The sequence below is a fragment of the Gymnoscopelus microlampas genome, assembly GCF_963454915.1.
Source record: "Gymnoscopelus microlampas genome assembly, chromosome: 15".
NCBI classification, from domain to species: domain Eukaryota; kingdom Metazoa; phylum Chordata; class Actinopteri; order Myctophiformes; family Myctophidae; genus Gymnoscopelus; species Gymnoscopelus microlampas.
Window position 1 is genome coordinate 26,408,975 of NC_139952.1, and position 19,664 is coordinate 26,428,638.

Below are 19,664 nucleotides of genomic sequence, written 5' to 3' on the forward strand. Positions count from 1 at the left end.
CATCAGTCTAAACAGTATACTATTTAAAAAAATCAATAATCTGTACATTGAAACTATACTATAGGATGCCAGGTCTACAAATGACCTGGCTTCTGTTTATGTAACATGCTATCTAAATGACATTTTAGCCTTTGCATAAGCCTGCAAGGGCGTCAATTCTAGGGCAAGTCCTACGGCAAGTGCTACAGGCCAAGATGGAGTCTTCAGATTATGGCGGAAGATTGGGAGTGAGTCTGCAGTTCTAACTGCAATAGGAAGTTTGTTACACAGTTCGGGAGCCAGAAGGGAGAAGAGTCTGGGACGTGTAGAGCGTTGTCCCGGATGTTTTAGCGAAGGTTCTGACAGCTTCCCTGTGTTGGCTGATCTGAGTGAGCGGGAGGGGTTGTAGGGTTGGATCAGGCTTTGAAGATATGGGGGTGCCATACCTTTGGTTGCTTTGTAGGCCAACATCAGTGTTTTGTCCTCTGTGCGGGCAGTAACTCGGAGCCAATGGAAGGAGCGGAGAAGGGGGAGACATGTGCAAAAGTTGTCTGGTTGAAGACTCAAGCGTGCAGCGGCATTCTGGATCATTTGGAGGACCCGGGGCTTAAGTGCACATGCCGAGAGGCCAGTCAGGAGTGAGTTACAGTAGTCAAGTTTTGATATGACTGATGTCTGGATAAGGAGCTGGGCTGACTCCTGGGTGAGGAAGGGTCTGATCCTTCGAATGTTATAGAGTGTAAACCTAGATCGAGTGACCGTTGCAATGTGTGCCTTGAAAGAGGGCTGACTGTCCAGGACAACACCAAGGTTCTTGGCCATAGGAATAGAGGTCTATGGAAATAGTTACGGTAGATCCTGCGTGGGGCAAACAGATTTATGTGAGAGTGAGGTACGTTCAGAAGCTTAACTTTGTATTTATATAGTTACGATAGCCCTATTCTGGGCGTGTCATAAATGATAATAGGCAAACATTCTGTGAAAATAGTCATTCAAACATTTGATGAAAATAACGTACCTACAAGCTCACGATGTGTTACGACAAGTTGTACATTGGAGATCTGCTACACCCAAGAGATAGGGTGTAGAATGAAAGAAAGAGGAGACGAAGTACAGACCAGTGGGGACCCTGGCCAACAAAGTATATAGGGTTCTTATACTGTATGTTGGTTTGTTTACTGTTGAGTGAGAAAACAATGTTGCACATTAAATCCCAGTTTGGGAACAACTGCCCTAGGATGAAGTTGTAGCAGCGGTGATGGATATTCAAAACAAGAAATCAGGTCTTTGAGATTGACAGGCATCGCAGAGTCACATGTGGGCCACCTCTGGGCAAAGTATATTGAGTATATTGAGGCATCTATCTTTTCAAGATCATTATTAAGATGGATCTTCCAAATGTTTAATATTTCATAGAGGTTTCCTTGCACATTCCAATGAAATGATTTGTGTTTGATGTAACGTTAAGCTTAATTTATACTCCATTGCACGTTTGCAAGGTATCAAGACTGCGATGGTCGCTTGTAGATCTGTTCTTTTTGGGACACAGACTATTGAGTGAACTTACAGGATCATTTTTGTCTCGTTTTCGGCAAATGACAATCCTGATCAGCGTTGGTTTGCTTCAATGTTGATATCTACCCCCTTGATTTAATATGCTGAGATGGTCATTGGTCACTCAGGTAAGCGGGTTCAGAATATAAATTGACCTATGAAGAGGTACGCCATTCTGTACATTAAATTTACTTTGAGAGAGAGAGAGACATACGACACTTGTATGTACTGTACGTAGACTTCCATTGTAAACGGAGAATATCAACAGACTCAGACTCAGAGATAAGAAGAGCAATAATTCAATGTTCTTTCCTGTGTTCTCAAAGTAACACCGCGTAGTGGCAAGATCAAAAAGTGTTGTGACTTTTACATTGGGACTGGATGGAGCCGTTACCACTTGTCTACTCTCCTCTCCGTCAGTTTGTCTGACATAAGACGGAGCCGTCTTCCGTTGTTAAAAAATAAATAATACTTATATTCATTTACATTCATATCTTTGCAGCGGTGGGGCGCTGTTGCTGAATAAATATAGGGGAAACACTGGTGTTTAAGTAGTTAAAGTTTAGATAGAGACTTAGAACAATATCCCTTAACATGAGCTTCAAATTGGACATGGACCGTGTTCTGTTGCCGTAGGTGAGAGAGATCTCGGCAACAAGAGATCCTGTCACAACAAAGGACAGAGAACTGCTCAAGCAGACCAGCACGCAACCAAACACGTATAAAAACGTATATGTCTTAAACATCACATTTGTCAAGAGACCGTTCTAATTATTTATGGACTGATCAAAGGAACTGCCGCAGCGTTGATCAAGCGAAATACAGTACTGCTGCTGCACATGCCAGCCCAAGAGTTTTACACCTCTGTAGCCTGCTAAAAAATAATGGTGTTCAAGTACAAAATCAAGTAAGGACACAGTCAATTTACACGCTTTTTAAAAAACCAACGGTAAAAAATGCTCAGAGCTGGATCCCTGAACGTCGTGCCTAGGGGCCCGAAGGTCATGGAGGCCCTCTTGCAAATTGGCCAATTGAGACCCATTGCCTGGTATGGTTCTGCTGCTAATGTGGTCCCCCTACACCACTGCAGACTCTGAGTATGTACTGTGTAGACTAGATAATCCACTGGTGTTTGTCACCATCAGTTGCGTAATTGTGTTTAAAGGAGGACACATACTACCTGCTACCCATGCTGCTAAAACCCTTTTATTTCCAGACTGAGGTTTATTTCCTGCATCCAGTCCCTGTCTTATAACCATTTCTCCTCAACACTATTATAATGTAAATCCAACAACCACGCATGCGCGCACACACACACACACACACACACACACACACACACACACACACACACACACACACACACACACACACACACACACACACACACACACACACACACACACACACACACACACACACACACACACACACACACACACACACACACACACAAATGTCTTCATTCTTCCAAGGTGCGGGAGCAGTTCATTATGGTAATATATGGATGGAAATCTGAATGTCATTGAAGTCGGTCTCATTAATTCAATGCTCTATCCTGTGTTCTCTGCCCCCGGATTTGATCATAGGTGACTCTTTGTTGATGAAAATGTATTGGCTGAGTGACAGTGTTTGCTGGTAGGATGTACTGTATGTTTGTGCCTAATGTCTCTTGATTTTTTGTGATATTTTCTGTACTGGAGGGAGGCACACGCATGCTCACCTCCCAATATGCACTTGGCCAACCGCACCACCTGCTGCAGGTTCTTCCGTTGGGGGACGGTGCCGTTTCCAAACCAAAATTGTTTCCATTACTGATAGCTTCTGGAAGTGAAAATTGTTGTGTGGCTTCTGTAAACAGAAGTGCTGTTATGTGTGTCCTTCAGCCTGTTCGCTCTGTGTGTGTGTGTGTGTGTGTGTGTGTGTGTGTGTGTGTGTGTGTGTGTGTGTGTGTCCATGTTTGTGTCCATGTTTGTTCATCTGTATGCTTGTGTGTGTAAGAATCTATCTCTGTGTGTATATTTGTCTATAATAGATTGTGTAGCCCATATGATGTGTGTGTGGGGGGGGGGGCTGAGAGTGCATGTGCATTTATGACTGGTGTGTGTGTATGTCTGTATGTTTATACTGGATGTGTGTGTGTGTGTGTGTGTGTGTGTGTGTGTGTGTGTGTGTGTGTGTGTGTGTGTGTGTGTGTGTGTGTGTGTGTGTGTGTGTGTGTGTGTGTGTGTGTGTGTGTGTGTGTGTTTGTGCTGTGCTGTGCTGTGCTGTGCTGTGCTGTGCTGTGCTGTGCTGTGCTGTGCATGTGCATGTGTGTATTGATGCAGAAAGGGCAGTGCAGGCTACAATACGTGCTCGTCACCAGACTGAAAGGTCCAGTAGCTCAGTAGAAAGCAGTGGCCATGCTCCACTGAACCAGGGACAGCTCTAATGAAAGCCTGATGTCAGCCTCACAGATCACGTATCCCTCCACCTTACAGCGGACATGCTGACCTGTTGAGCCAAAACTTCCACTTGCATATAAATCTTTGGTCCCAAACAAAATATCTTCAGAACTGCTGACTGGATTGCCATGGAATTTTGTTGTAGACCTTTATGCTTCCCGGAGGATGAACCTTACTGACTTACGTGACCATGGCTTTTCCTCTAGTGCTACCCTTAGGCTTTGTTAGTTGTTAGTTGTACATAAGATATCTCAACATCTAATGGGCAGATTGCCATAAAACTTGCTGAGTGCATTCATGTTTTCCCAGAGGATGATCCCTACTCATTGTGGTGACCGTATGTCCTTTACTATAGCGCCACCCTTAGGCCAAAATGTATGTGTTTGCACACAAGATGGCACAAAATCTTATGGGCATTGGGCATATTGCAAAATAGACCCTACTGATTTTGACTTCTATCGACCCCCTCCCAGTCCAGCCCTGCGGGTGTCATGCAAGCAGACCTGAGGGCAACGTTAAGACTTCAGTCTGTGGTATTTTTACATTCTCTCTGGTTACTCGTCTAAAATAGCACGTTTACTCATAATGTTCAGCCAGAATAGCCTCTGATGACATGATGTCGATACCTTCTGCTCTCTAGGAACACCTGGAATGGGCGACCTGATATTTCTGTGAACTAGAAACATCTCTCCAGCTCGGATGGGTGTGAACCACAATGGACTGGAAACAATGGGCTGTGGTAGCTGGGTTCTCTTCACTGGATCTGAGGGAGATTTTGGCCTTTTCTCAGTTCTTTGTTTGTCAGCGAGAACTGATGTTCTTCTTCGTTAGTTTGCTGGTTGACCATCCTCCATTAAATGTTGGATGTATTCTGTTCACACCTCCGGAGTTAATTGGAGAGATTGTCCCCATGGCTGCCTGTCAAGTTCTGCCCCAGAGGAGAGACAGGCAGGGGAGCGCTGATAACCTTGGTAATTGGACTGTGTGTTTTTAAGCAATTTGTGTGTACAGTAGGCGTGTGCACACTTGTGTTTGTGTTTTTTAATTGTTGTTTGAGGGCTTTATTGGGATTCAATAAAGTGTACAAACACATGCACAACAAATACATCTCAGCTCCTCTGAAGCTTCACTTAAACATAAAGAACTGTATTTAATTATATTTGTTAGGTATCTGAAGTATTTTGGTCATTCTGTGCATTGATATGCTGGCATGACTTTTATTCAGTGATTTTCACAGAGGTCAGGTTTTATCTTTTTTTATGAGTAAGGGACCTAGGCTGGCTCTTGGCGTTGCTCTTGGCGTTGCCATGAAACCATACCTCACACAGATCTTAATAATGGATCTATTTTCCAAAACAGCCTAATTAGTTTGTAACAGATGCACAGATGCCAGCTCATTAATGAAAATGAGCAGCGGCTTATCTGCTTGATAAGCTCCGTCTTGATTATTACACCACTCGTCAGGTGGAGTGATTTGTCCTTTATTGTAATAAAGACATTGCTGCCTATTTCGGTGTACTAACCAGGCCTTAAGTACACTTCATTATGTTATGTCTGTGTTTGTGTGTTGATGCTTACTTGCCGTATTTTAACTTCTGACTGATCTGATGCCCCTTTGCTGTTGATTCATTTGCAGTCACATAATATGTCAATTATTATGCAGTTATTACGCACCTGCCAATTATTATGCAGATGGGAATTATTATGCGCATATATGCTAATTATCTGTGTGTGTGTGTGTGTGTGTGTGTGTGTGTGTGTGTGTGTGTGTGTGTGTGTGTGTGTGTGTGTGTGTGTGTGTGTGTGTGTGTGTGTGTGTGTGTGTGTGTGTGTGTGTGTGTGTGTGTGTGTGTGTGTGTGTGTGTGTGCATGTGTGTGACTAAACCATACCATCCAGCTATCATGACTGTCATGAAGTACCAGTTAAAGCCACTGAAAAAGACCTGAGAGGGGGTTATAGCTGGTTTTGCTTTAAGAAGTTTGGTTGAATGATTTTTCTCTCTCCCTTCTCAGAGCCTTGATGAGGAAGCTATCTTGGATCTTGGAAAAACCAGCTCCACAACCCATACAAACTATGAGACGGAAGAACTAGAGAGTGAGTGAAGTGAACCCTTCTTTTAGGGTTGAGTGTGTATACCCTGCTGTTTATTTAGTTTTTCTTGTGGCAAAGTGTTTCCTACTGAAACACAGAGGAGACCTCTGTTTGTTCCATGAAGAGATTGCCAACCTCAAAACAGACTGCAATCTCCCTCATTCATCTGATTGCAATTAGCACAGCAAGGCTTTTGACTGATCAGCTGCCCACATAGCTAGAGATTTTCCAGGTTAATCGCCTGCTTAGTAAACACGATTAGTAAACAAACACACTAGCCATACCAGTGTTATAATTCATGATACTTGGCTAATTAGCACCTCAACACTTCCCTGGTTTATCCACACAACGCAGATGAAGAAGAAAGACAAATAGAATGTAGTAGAGTCCTTCTAAGGATTTCATTTCAGTTTCCTTGACGTCATTGAGGGTATTGTTTATGGGCCTGTTTTAGCTCTGGCATTCATTACAAAATCTTAAGTTGTAAAATTGGCAAGAGCAGGCCTGGCAGCAGCCCAGAACCCAGTTCAGATTCTGCCTGTGTTGTAAATTCAAATCGGCGAATGGAGAGTTGGTGACCTGATTAATCTAAAGTTATGTTACAGAGAAACTGATCATAAAACAACCACATTTCCACCTATGTGGTGGTATGTTAGAAGCACACATCCCAGCACAGGGGATGGGTAATGGCTCAATTCTTCCAAGTGATCAATTTTTATCTGTATATTGATAAGCCACAAACACACAGATAAACTGATACTAATAATACTGATACTACTAATAAACCATCACCCAGTGTGGAATTGACCAAATACACATGACGAGGAAACCCTGTGATGTAAGAGCAAAATGGCTGCCGTGTGAATCAGGCGTACCATGGCGTGTCAGCGCTGCTCATGCAGGTCCAGAGAAGACGTCAGCAATAGGCCTGTCACAATTATTGCATAATCGTCTAATCCCAATTATTTGAGATAATTGCAATTATTTTTGCATAATCTTCATAATTGCTTCCATGTTAGAAGCCTAAAATGTTCCAATGTTCAATGCCAAACAGACAATTAAATCGTTAATCGCAATTATTTGCAATCGTGACAGCCCTAGTCAGCAACAACTACATTACAAACGGCAACGTCTCTCAGTCAAATCTCTCTACTGTTCCCTCTGCCAGCAACCCCCCTCCACCCCCACCTAGCATCCTGTGTGTCTCTACGTGGGTCCATCCTGCTCTCTCATCCCTTTGAATTGTCATCTCTTTCCCTCCTTTCATAATCCCCATTGGGTCTTACCCCCCCCCCCCCCCCCACTCTTCTCTCCCCAGCCAGTTATCTCTTTGTCCTCCCTTCACCTGCTTCCAACTCTGTCTTCTTTCTGTTCACTCCTCCACGTTCTTTCTCTCTCGCCATCTCTCTTTCTCTAACTCTTTCTCTACCTCCCCCTGTCTCCATCTGCTCAGCACGTGTGTGTGTGTGTGTGTGTGTGTGTGTGTGTGTGTGTGTGTGTGTGTGTGTGTGTGTGTGTGTGTGTGTGTGTGTGTGTGTGTGTGTGTGTGTGTGTGTGTGTGTGTGTGTGTGTGTGTGTGTGTGTGTGTGTGTGTGTGTGTGTGTGTGTGTGTGTGTGTGATCTCTAATCCTCAGAGCGATGTTTCTTGTTTTCTTTGCTCATATGTAGAGCCAGACAGATGATAGATTTTTGGCGCCGATCCCGGTGGAGTCCACCGATTACTGATGATTTTGTCAAAATATGCAACATTTTCTAATCAATTTGAAAATGGTAGATAGTGTATGATTAAAGTTTCTATTATATACAAAATGTTCTCCTATGTCATGCCCATAATAGAGATGCTAGGTTGAAAGTGGTTAGAAATCCGGAAACATCGGCTGCATAATTGTGTGTGTGTGTGTGTGTGTGCGCGTGTGCGCACGCGCGCGTCTTAGACTTGGAGCCATGTGTATTATTTTCTGTGCTCATGAGGTCCCTTCTGAAATCAAAGAAGAGTGACTCATCTATGGAAAAAATGACTCTCTGGCCGAGAAAGTAGGGCGTTTGCATCTCAGAGCTTCAATCCTGTTCAGTATGATCTGCAATGAGGGGGACAAAATGCATTGGAAGGAAATTCAGACGGGTGAAAAAGTTAACAGTCTTCTTTCACGGTGCTTCAAATGGGTTACAGAGGTGACATCCATCCAGGAAATGGAAATGAATCCGCTTCCTGTCCTTTACTCCAGGTGGTCTTTGGATTGTCATGTGTTGTACTACAGCTTTCCAAAGATATGTATTCATTATTAGGGAGGTGTAGCCGTCACAGGCTTAACCTCTCTGATTGCAATGGTACTAGATAATATTCAGAAACTCTGTACCCTGTCCTGTGGTTTTAATGAATAGCTGGTTCATGTGTATTTTAAAAGGCAGGAATCTGACCTTCAAACAGCCATAAACGTCTCACATCTCAGTAGTTGTTGGTTTAAGACATAATGAAGACAAAGTGGGGAGAATTATTTTTCTTCCTGAAAGCACCATTAATTCATCATTGTCCTTGAATGACTTCATGCCTTAGCGATACACGATGAGTAATGAAACATGCAGTTTCTCTTGTTCCCTTCATTTTCTATTTTAGGTGTGATTTTGTTGAGTAGCTTTGAAAACGCTGAACAAACATATTCATATATCATGCGTTTTATTGTGTATAACGTCCTCACCTCTTTCACTTTTCTCAGTATTTCCCTTGACAAAAAGCGTACTCTTGTGCAGTTTTTATTCGTATAATCATAAAACCAGACAGATTTCACCCATCAGTGCTTGTTGATTTGGTTACTGGTAATGTACAGTAGGTGGTGATCTGTGACATAAAGCTTGTTCTACTTTTGCACTGTTTTAAATCTCTGTGGATAAGAGTAATTAGCTGAAAGCCTTAATTAATCGTAAATTGTAAATATAATACATCCAGTGCTGGATTAATACATTTTGTGGCCCTAGGCTTTGAACCTTCTGAGGGCCCCCTAAATGGAAAATAAAGATAACATACTGAGGACAGCATAGTCAATGTGATTAGGCCTTTAGGAAGCTGTTAATTAATTCTGACGCAACAGGAAAGCGTAAAATGAATATAAATGTACATCCTATGAATAAAAATTAAGCTGTAGCCTCCTCAAACAGCACTAAGTTACAGCATATGCCTGTTATAAACCTCTCGGTTTGTCCAGCATGTCAGTATTTGTCCGAGGTAGTCACAGCCTGTGCCATATGAGATATCACCCACATACAGTGTACTGTATAAACATGTACATATACTCCCATGAGGAGATAAGGATGGTTTTCAAAGTACAAATGAGAATTTCTTTCTCTCTTCCCTTCCCTCCCAGGTCACAGGGCTGTATACGTCGGGGTCCATGTGCCTCTCGGGCGGGAAAACAAACGTCGGCATCGCCACCGAGGACACAAACATCACCGTAAGAAGAGAGAGAGAGACTCTGAGGAGGGGAAGGAGGATGGCAGGGACTCTCCCACTTATGGTCAGTAACCCCCTTGATCCATGCTATGTACAAGTTCACCAAAACGTAAATGCTTGTTCCATATATTTTATAAAATGAATATTGTTTATTGAGTGGATCCCCATTAGCTGACGCCGAGGCGACAGCTAGTTCCTTGACTGAGTAAATATTAAGCAATTTCAGTATGTTTGTTTTGGGTGAGATAACATTTACCATCATTTTGTGATTTATTACCGTATTATTCCAAACTTTTATGATCTCAGTTGATTATTAATCCATATTAATTAAGTTCATCATGAATTTATCATCCATTTAAATTTGATTAGATTCATTTATCAACTAGATTCCTTTCTATCCTTTCTATTGTATTGTCAGCTATGTTTACACATACAACTATTGTGTATAAAACTCTGAATATAAAAATCTGAGAAGAAATTGCTAGAAACTATATACTTTATATTAATGTACACTGGTATAGCAGCATAGGTCAAATAAAGATAGAAAAATATAAATAGATGTGAATTATTGTACATTAACTGTTGTAAGTGTACACAGAGTAGTAGTATATAGTAGTAGTGATCCGCCAATTATATCTTGCTACCATAATTGACGGCCACAGTCATGGAGTGTACACGAGTGTATGGGCTCAATGGCCAAGCAGACACATGGCCCAACTAACTCCACATTTTCCCCCAAAATTCCTCAATATTCTGCCTGTCAAACCAGCTGCTTCGCATCCCATCACTGTACTTGCAGGATGTACAATTAATATCAAACGCATTATGCTCCAATACTTATGCAAATCACTTCGCCAACTCAAAATTCACGTCCGGGTGTTTCTTTTCACCAGCCAATCATCATGCACCTTCGTTGCCGAGCCCCAACAGCGCACCTCCCCCACACAGCACAAAGAACGACACAACAGATCTACAAGCTAACAACGCCTTGCGCGTCTACGTGTTGTTGCCTTGCAAATCCACAAGTGACCACCCTTTCACGTTGCCACGTCCGTTGCCACGTCGCGCTGACGTACGCTAAACAAGCGTTGCCGTGCGCACTATGCGAACGAGCCCAAAGGCGCGCAAAAATAAGCCGACCATTGCTTAGACACAAAGTCAATTCAATTCAATTCAATTCAATTTTATTAAAGTGTCAAATCACAACAAGTTGTCTCAAGACACTTTACATGTAGAGAAGAGACCCAACATCCCACCCTGAGCAAGCAATTTTGCGACAGTGGCAACGAAAAACTCCCTCTTAATTCAACAGGAAGAAACGTCAGGCAGACCCTAGGCTCTAGGGCGGGGGCCTTCTGCCTCGACCGTGTTGGGGGAAAGAAGAGAGAGAGAAAGGGAGAGACAGAGGAGAGACAGAAAGAGATACAGTGCAAGCAGTAGCAATAACAATAATAGCAAATATAATAGTGTAAGATACTAGCATATGATAGTATAATATAGTACAGCAATAGTGTGTATGCAGTATATAATGGAATAATATAAAAATGTTTAAGATAATATAATATGCGGTATAGTGTAGTGTAGTAGAAGTCCACGGTCGTGTCCAGGTCGTGCTCCATGGAGAGAGGCCCGGTCCGGTCCGCAGTCACAGTCTTGAGCCGCAGCTGGGGGTCCGTAGTAACAGTCCATAGACTCCATGGAGAGGCCCAGGCCCGGTCCGCAGTCACAGTCTTGAGCCGCAGCTGGGGGTCCATAGTAATAGTCCATGGACCTGCGACGTGGGTGGTAGAAGAAACTCCGGGGAACGAGTCCCCGGTTGTAGAATTAGTGGCAGGCCTTACTAGAGCGTGAATCCGTACAGGGTTAATTACGATTGTACCAATGGGACACAAACCCACACAACCAAAGGGAGGACGGGAAGAGAGAGGACGAGGGGAGAGAGGAGAAAGGGGAAGGTGGGGGAGAGAGGATGACTATAGGGGGACTGAGTCTATACACTTCGGCTATAGGCTTTATCATAGAGAAAGGTTTTTAGTCTAGTTTTAAATATACAGAGTGTGTCTGCTTTACGGACTGAGACTGGGAGAAGGTTCCACAGCTGAGGTGCTTGAAACTTAAATGCTCTACCTCCTGTTCTAGTTTTTTGGGGGTTTACTGGAACCGTAAGCATTTTTTCATACTGTGGACGCAGTGGTGTTCTGGCTGGTTTACGGGGCTCGATGAGTTCTTTGAGATATACTGGTGCCTGTCCATTGAGAGCCTTGTATGTGAGGAGGAGAACTTTAAACTCTATTCTGTATTTAACCGGGAGCCAGTGCAAAGAGGCCAATGAAGGAGTGATATGATCTCTTCTTCTGGTTCCTGTCAGTATGCGCGCAGCGGAATTCTGGACAAGCTGCAGGCTATTTAGGGACTTACTTGGGCAGCCTGATAGTAAGGCGTTGCAATAGTCCAGCCTAGAAGTAACAAATGCGTGGACAAGTTTTTCTGCATCATTTTGGGACAGAATGTGCCTAACTTTTGCAATATTACGCAGGTGAAAAAAGGCATTTCTTGAAATTTGTTTTATGTGGGACTGAAAGGACATGTCTTGGTCAAACGTGACTCCCAGATTCTTTACAGTGGCCCTGGAGGTCAAGGTAATACCATCTAGGGTAAAATTCTCATCGATTAATTTATCTCTGAGGTGCTTAGGGCCGAGTACAATAACTTCAGTTTTGTCCGAGTTGAGGAGTAGGTAATTACGGGTCATCCAACTCTTGATGTCTATAAGACATGCTTGAAGTTTAGCCAGTTGATCTGTTTCATCTGGCTTCATTGATAGATATAATTGTGTATCATCTGCATAGCAATGGAAATTTATAGAGTGTTTCCTAATTATCTCACCTAAGGGAAGCATATATAGAGTGAATAGTATTGGTCCAAGTACAGAGCCTTGTGGGACTCCGTATTTAACCTTTTCGCGTAGTGAAGGTGTATCGTTAACGTTTACAAATTGAAATCTGTCAGACAGATAGGACTCAAACCAGTTCAATGCAGCACCCTTAATGCCAACCAGATGCTCAAGTCTCTGCAACAAAATATGGTGATCAATAGTATCAAATGCAGCACTGAGGTCCAACAGAACCAGTACAGAGAGAAGGTTATTATCGGATGCAATCAGGAGGTCATTTGTGACCTTCACCAATGCCGTCTCAGTGCTATGGTGTGCTCTGAATCCTGACTGAAAAGCTTCAAATAGCTTGTTGTTATGTAAAAAATCACATAACTGCTTGGCGACTGCTTTCTCAAGGATTTTAGAGAGAAATGGGAGGTTCGATATAGGTCTATAGTTAGCCAAAATGCCTGAGTCGAGAGTAGGCTTCTTGAGGAGGGGTTTGATGACAGCTACCTTAAAGGACTGTGGTACGTAGCCCGTCACCAGAGACATATTGATCATATCGAGTAGGGGTGCACCAACCGGGGTCAGGGCCTCTTTAAGCAATTTAGTTGGGACTGGATCCAAGAGACAGGTCGTTGGTTTGGAAGATGTGATCATTAAAGTGAATTCGGAGAGCTCGACCGGGGAGAAACTGTCCAAATATACACTGTGTCGTACAGTCACTTCTGAGGATATTACGTCGGAGGGCGGTCCGGTAGGGGCTGAGAGTAGTAGGTTATCAATACTATCTCTGATAGTATTGATTTTACCATTGAAAAAATTCATGAAATCATTGCTGTTAAGGGATATAGGAATACGCGGATCAGTAGAGTCATGACTTTTTGTCAATTTGGCTAGAGTGTCAAAAAGGAACCTATGGTTGTTTTTGTTTTCCTCTATTAGAGAGGAATAATAGGTGGCTCTGGCATTGCAGAGAGCCTTCCTATATATTTTAAGGCTGTTCTGCCAGGCTATACAGGATTCTTTCTGTTTGGTTGAACGCCATATCCTTTCAAGCTTACGTGACGTTCGCTTGAGATTTTTAGTTCCAGAGTTATACCATGGGGCTAGCCTCTGTTGCTTTATTACCCTCTTTCTTAAAGGAGCAACAGAGTCAAGCGTTGTCTGAAGGGAGCCTGTGACATTATCAACAAAGTGGTCGACCTGAGAGGGGCTATAGGTATAAAGATCTTCAATTGTATTGGAATATACTGAGTTGATGGCTGATGGTATTGCTTCCTTAAATTTGCCCACAGCACTATCAGATATATTTCTACCAAATACATTTTTGTCCAATGGTGAGTAATCAATTAATGTAAAATCAAAAGTTATTAAATAGTGGTCGGAGAGGTTCTCATTATATGGGAAGACTATGAGATGTTCAATTTCAATACCATAGACCAAAACAAGGTCGAGGGTATGGTTGAACTTGTGAGTAGGTTTATCTACACACTGAGAGAAACCAATTGACTCAATTAATGTAATAAACGCTTTACTGAGGCTATCGGTTGCAACATCCACGTGGATATTCATATCGGCAGCCAGAATGATTCTGTCAGAGTCTAGGACTAGGCGTGATAGAAACTCTGAAAATTCAGATAGAAATTCAGTGTAGGCCCCAGGAGGGCGGTACACTGTAACAAACAATAGAGGCTGTAATGATTTCCAGCTTGGGTGCGAAAGAGTGAGAACCAGACTTTCAAACGTTTTGTAAGTCAGCCTGGGTCTGGGGCTGATTATTAAGCTTGAGTTGAATATGGCTGCAAGTCAGACCTGGCAACGCAGCCTACGCCAATCATGTGTGAGAGATCTACAAGCTATGGGGTAGAGACGCCGTGTGCCATGCACCGTATCTTAGCAACAACGAAAGCGCTCACTCTCATTGGTCCTGTCACGCTAAGAGCAGTTTCCAGACAATGGCATCGCAGAGAGCTTGCTGTAGTGTTTACATATATCTATGCCTGTAGCCATCAGTCAGTCGCAGCGACGACGGACAGGGCGCTGTGATAGTTGCCATGTAGCTAACGCTAACGTGGTTGTCATACCTGCAGCGGCTGTGCAATCACTTTGTCAACAATATTCGTGTGGTGAATGTTATTATTGCTGCTCCCTTAGTCCATTGTAGATGATGTATGTTGTGGTATGTAACGTAATGGCAGGACCGCCCCGTGCAACGCACGTTTAGGCTGCATTATGTTGTAATTTCAGATCATTTCGGTCCGATTAGGGCAATGGCTATCCCCCGCCCCCCCCCCCCCCCCTACATCATATTTGAACTGGGGACCCCCCCATTTTGTTTGACTCCGTTCCACAAGTCAATATTGTGAAAATAGCAGATCTACAAGCTCACAACCCTCACGTTGAGAGGCGTTGTGAGCTTGCAGATCGGCAATTTTCAACATGTTTGCCTCTTTCTTATATTATTTGACAATGTGGCCAATGTTTTATAGTATAGTTTGTTGACTACTTTTGTTGCAGTAATGGTCTTTTCCTTTACTTTAGCTTTTTCATTGTCTCCGCCAGGCCGAAAGCCATGGCGCCAGAGTATGTTTTACCCCCTGTCCGTCCGTCTGTGGATAGCTAATCTCCCGCATCGTTGGCTTGCTCGCAGCGAAACTGTGCACACACTCCCTGGATGCCAATTCAGAACCTCTGCCCCCATTTCAATACACGCCGTCTCCGTTTGTAGGTGTGTGTGTGTGTGTGCGCGCGCACACGGAAATTACTTCAACGCGCGCGCGTGTGTGTGTGTGCAGTACTGTGCGTCTTCTGATTATTAAAAGACGCATCCAACTCACCATTCGTGTGTCCACATGCACTGTTGTGCAAACACACAAAAACAGCCGCCATCTCCACACACATTCCTTGTGTGTGTGTGTGTGTGTGTGTGTGTGTGTGTGTGTGTGTGTGTGTGTGTGTGTGTGTGTACGCGCGCAACAACACACAAACGGCCGCCATTTTCACCAGATTGTACAGGGTCACACATTTCCGTATAACACCCGCCACCGAAAAGATGTATGATGACTCATTGTATTATTATTTGATTATTAGATAATGATTATACATGCCCCATGATTATTATAAGATCATATATCTTAATCAAATATTATAATCATATGATATAATTAATCATCATAACTTATTAATACTCATAATAAAATAACAATATTAAATAACAATATATTGCCCATTTCCCCCCAGCCATTTCGCCATTTAGATATGTATATATATATAGAGAGAGAGATAGATAGAGATAGAGATAGAGATAGAGAGATAGACAGATAGATAGATAGATAGATATCCAGTAAAGTGCAGTACTTGAGCACATGTAGTTATTTACTCACCTCTGTAATTTAATTCATGACTCCCAGGATCCATTCTCTTTTGGACTCCTCTTAGGACATGCTTATGTCTCCTACAGACTACGATAGGCTACTTTACAGGTCACACTTGGACCATTGATAGGCAGGAGTAGGCAGCTTTAGCTTTGTAAAAGGTGTGAATGGGCCAGCCAATGTATCACTTCAGTAACGTCACTGGCGGCCGGCGGCTGTGTCTATTGTTGTCGGAGCAGAATTCATTTTCCTGGCAAATCTTCACTGACCGGGCCATGGCCCCACTAGCCCTCATGACGCTACGCCAGTGATCGGCGCTGCCAAGTGGTCTCTACGTGGGCGTGGGCGCTACGTGGGCGTGGACGCTACGTGGGCGTGGACGCTACGTGGGCGTGGACGCTACGTGGGCGTGGGCGCTAGATGTGAGGCCGGCACAGCCGGCCGAACTTCTGGTAATAATAATTTGAATCATTACGGTAATTTTATCTATCAGTAATACCGGCCTAGTGGCCCAATCACAGGCTATAGTGGCCCAGGTGTCCCACCCAAACATATAACGGTTGATCTAGAAGCCCACAATGTGTGGCTGACTCGACGTGTTGTGGGCTTGTAGATCTTCTATGTTCGGTGCTCTCAGTCTGTCAGCACAGCAGAGAGAGAAAACAGCGCTCACACTTGAAGAAGGAAGTTTTGCATGAGAAGGAGGTGATGTGGTAAGCACAACAACAGAAAGACCGTATGGCTTCCTTATCCAACATTAAGCATGGATAAGCACAAAATAGAGACGCATGACCGACCGCATTGCGTTGTGAATGTAGGCTGTCAAACAAAGTAGATGGTCTCTATCACAAAATGGTTTAGAATAGTTGCTACTGTAGCTATCTGAAGAACGTTAAACAGCAAACTGTGCATGGTGTGTGGTGTGTTGCAATTAACTATGTCTAGATATCTAAAGTATGGCAAACAATAATAATTCTATGCTATCCTAATTGATTGATTGAATTTTTGTCCCTGTCCAGCCCTGTAGCAGAGCCAGACCAATATATCAGTCAGGACGATATATCGGCCATTATTTGACTTTTTTGATGACATTGGTATTGGCAATTATGCAATGGGTCCTGATTCTGAACCACTTACAACCTGGCATCCTAATTTGGGCATGTCATTCTAGGCAGAATCTTTTCAAAAATACCAGATTAACAAGCTCACAATGTGTCGAGACTCGCAAGCTCGTAGATCGGCTATTTTTTAAATGTTTGAGGTTAAATAAAATCACGTTCAGTTTATTTTTATCTATCAACATTTATTTTTCTACTTAAGTTACATGTTCTCTAATAGAAACTTTAACTTTGACAAAATATTGGTCAAAACATCGGTAATAGGAGGTCTAGGATTCTCCAACATTGGGATTGATCTGGCTCTTAACCGGATGATCGGCTGCAGTCTGCACCTGTCCTTGTCAGTACAGGCAGCAAACCAGGTGGTGATGGATGCAGTTAGGATGGACCATGATGGCTGTGAACTGGACCATCATTTCCTGTAGCGGGTTGAATTTCTTCAGCTGCTGCAGGAAGTCCCTGGTGATGATGGCTGAACAGTCATTGTAAATGTTAAATTTGTTTTCAGAGAATTTGAAATAATTCTGCTGTAATGCATCAATGTGGTTGGCACACAATTATGTGTCAAATCAGTGGGATAATATCACGCAAAATGTACAGATATCAAAATTGTTTCCAATATGTTGTATTGGGAACAATTTTGACATCTGTACCTTTTTAAGTGATTATCAGCCGATAACCAATTTGATGAATGATACACTGTATCATGTATCCCCACCTCAGATACAGTATTAAACGTGGAGAAGTCGTATCTGCCTTCCTCAAAGACATTAGCCTCGTTAGCTGTTTTATTTCCCCCTGTAGACTGAGCATCTCATAAACGACAACCTTCACCACAGTGAAGATTGGTAGAGAAATGTGACAGGGTGTCACCATGTAATGTGTTGGCTGAAAGGCATCAGCCCACTCAAACTCCTCCCTCTGCCTTTTAGAAAATATGAGGTCTGAAATACATCAGCCAGCTCAGAAAGGCCAAGCACGACACATGGGAGCCAGCCAGCTCCAATAGCGATTAAACCTTTGATATTTCAGAAAACCCGTGTTTGTGTTCCAACATCCCATCATTGGCTTAACAACACAGAGCAGAGACACTGCAGGCAGTCGGTCGTAAAACGCTTTTCCTGCCGTGAGGATGTTTTCTGAAGATTGGAGAGACCACTACACACACATAGTCTAGCCTCTAGGCTGAGAATAACTGCAAACACTACTCTCTCTCTGTGTGTGTGTGTGTGTGTGTGTGTGTGTGTGTGTGTGTGTGTGTGTGTGTGTGTGTGTGTGTGTGTGTGTGTGTGTGTGTGTGTGTGTGTGTGTGTGTGTGTGTGTGTGTGTGTGTGTGTGTGTGTGTGTGTGTGTGTGTGTGTGTGTGTGTGTGTGTGTTAAACTTAGAGTGATGTGATAAAGCCTGTATCCAAGTATGAAGTCTGTTTCCTCCTTTTGTATACTGAAATCTGGTATTGTGTGTGTGTGCCAGCCAATAATCCCTCGCAACTTTTTGGAAAGAGAAAAGAGAACATTGTGTGCAGTCCTAATGCAGAATGAGTACATCTTCAGCTCTTACCACTATACCTGTAAACTCGCAAATAAACCTAATATTTAGTCATTATCCACAGGTGCTGCTCACAGGAATTGACCACGCTATTTTACAATTTGTCATACCATGGTGTTGTGCTACAAAAATAGCAGATCCAAAAGCCCACAGCGCCGCGAGCTTGTAGATCTGCTATTTTTCACAATTCTAGCAATAATGACATGCCAAACACGTGTTGAACGTGGTTAAAAAGACCAATGTCTTGGATCACATAGAAAGCCCTCAACAGTGAGACGATTTGATATAAAGCAATACAACCTATATAATGCAGAGGCTGGATCTGTTATCCGTTGAGTCTATTCTGTGCTTGTTGCTGTTACAAGAAGATACATTGACAGTGCTGCTCTCCTTTCTGTCTGTGACTGAGTGACCAGGACCTACGAGTGACAGCCCACAGCTTGCATTGGGGGGAAAAAAAAATCAGTATGCACCATCACGCCCTGGTACTCCAGTTCCGGCCATCTGTTGCATGCAGCAAAAGTGTGCACTAATGGAAAACCCACCATATTCTTGTAACAGGGAAATATGAAGTGGCTTGAAGAGTAGCATGACAAAACGTCTCTCTGTCTTTAGTAATGCATCTCGTTCTCCATTCCTGTGGCATCGTCTGTGGTTGTTCTGTTTGGCACCAGATGTCCTGATAGTATCTCTACCTCCTAATTCAATCAATGAAAAGTAGATGTTTTTTTTCTCCGTTGTTTTGCCTCAGACCTCAGAAGACCATGCTGAAAAGGGATTCTCTGTACGGGGTTGTCTGAGTAATAAAGTAGAAAGGCGTTATAATGATTAGGGCTGCAACTAACAATTATTTTTCAAAATTGATTAAATTATTTGATTAATCTGCGCAATTCATTTTGACAATAAAATGACCTATTAATGATTACTATTGATCAATTAATACTTGATTAATTGATTCATCCCGAATGTTGATGCATTGGCTGTTATGGTTCCTGCTGGTAAAATGCACTTTCCTTCTCCAGGACTATCATTTTTGACATGTGTAGTTATGATGACCCTTTGTCCCCCCAGACACGCCTTCTCAGCGGGTTCAGTTCATCCTGGGTACGGAGGATGACGACCTTGAGCACGTGCCCCATGACCTCTTCACTGAACTGGATGAACTGTCTTTCAGAGATGGCGGCGCCACAGAGTGGAAGGAGACTGCCAGGTCAGACAGCAGCACAACACA

The 19,664-nt window shown here is 43.1% G+C and overlaps 1 protein-coding gene across 7 annotated transcripts in view; it reads left to right on the forward strand.

Moving 5' to 3' along the window:
* Positions 1 to 19,664, forward strand: part of LOC311061945 (sodium bicarbonate cotransporter 3-like) — a 77,362-nt gene that overhangs the window by 15,406 nt on the left and 42,292 nt on the right. For all 7 annotated transcript variants that reach the window (XM_084080661.1, XM_084080660.1, XM_084080664.1 and 4 more), the window contains exons 2-4: positions 5,991 to 6,072; positions 9,429 to 9,578; positions 19,505 to 19,643. In XM_084080661.1, the coding sequence (XP_083936787.1) occupies positions 5,991 to 6,072; positions 9,429 to 9,578; positions 19,505 to 19,643 (371 nt within the window). The remainder of the gene's footprint in view (positions 1 to 5,990; positions 6,073 to 9,428; positions 9,579 to 19,504; positions 19,644 to 19,664) is intronic.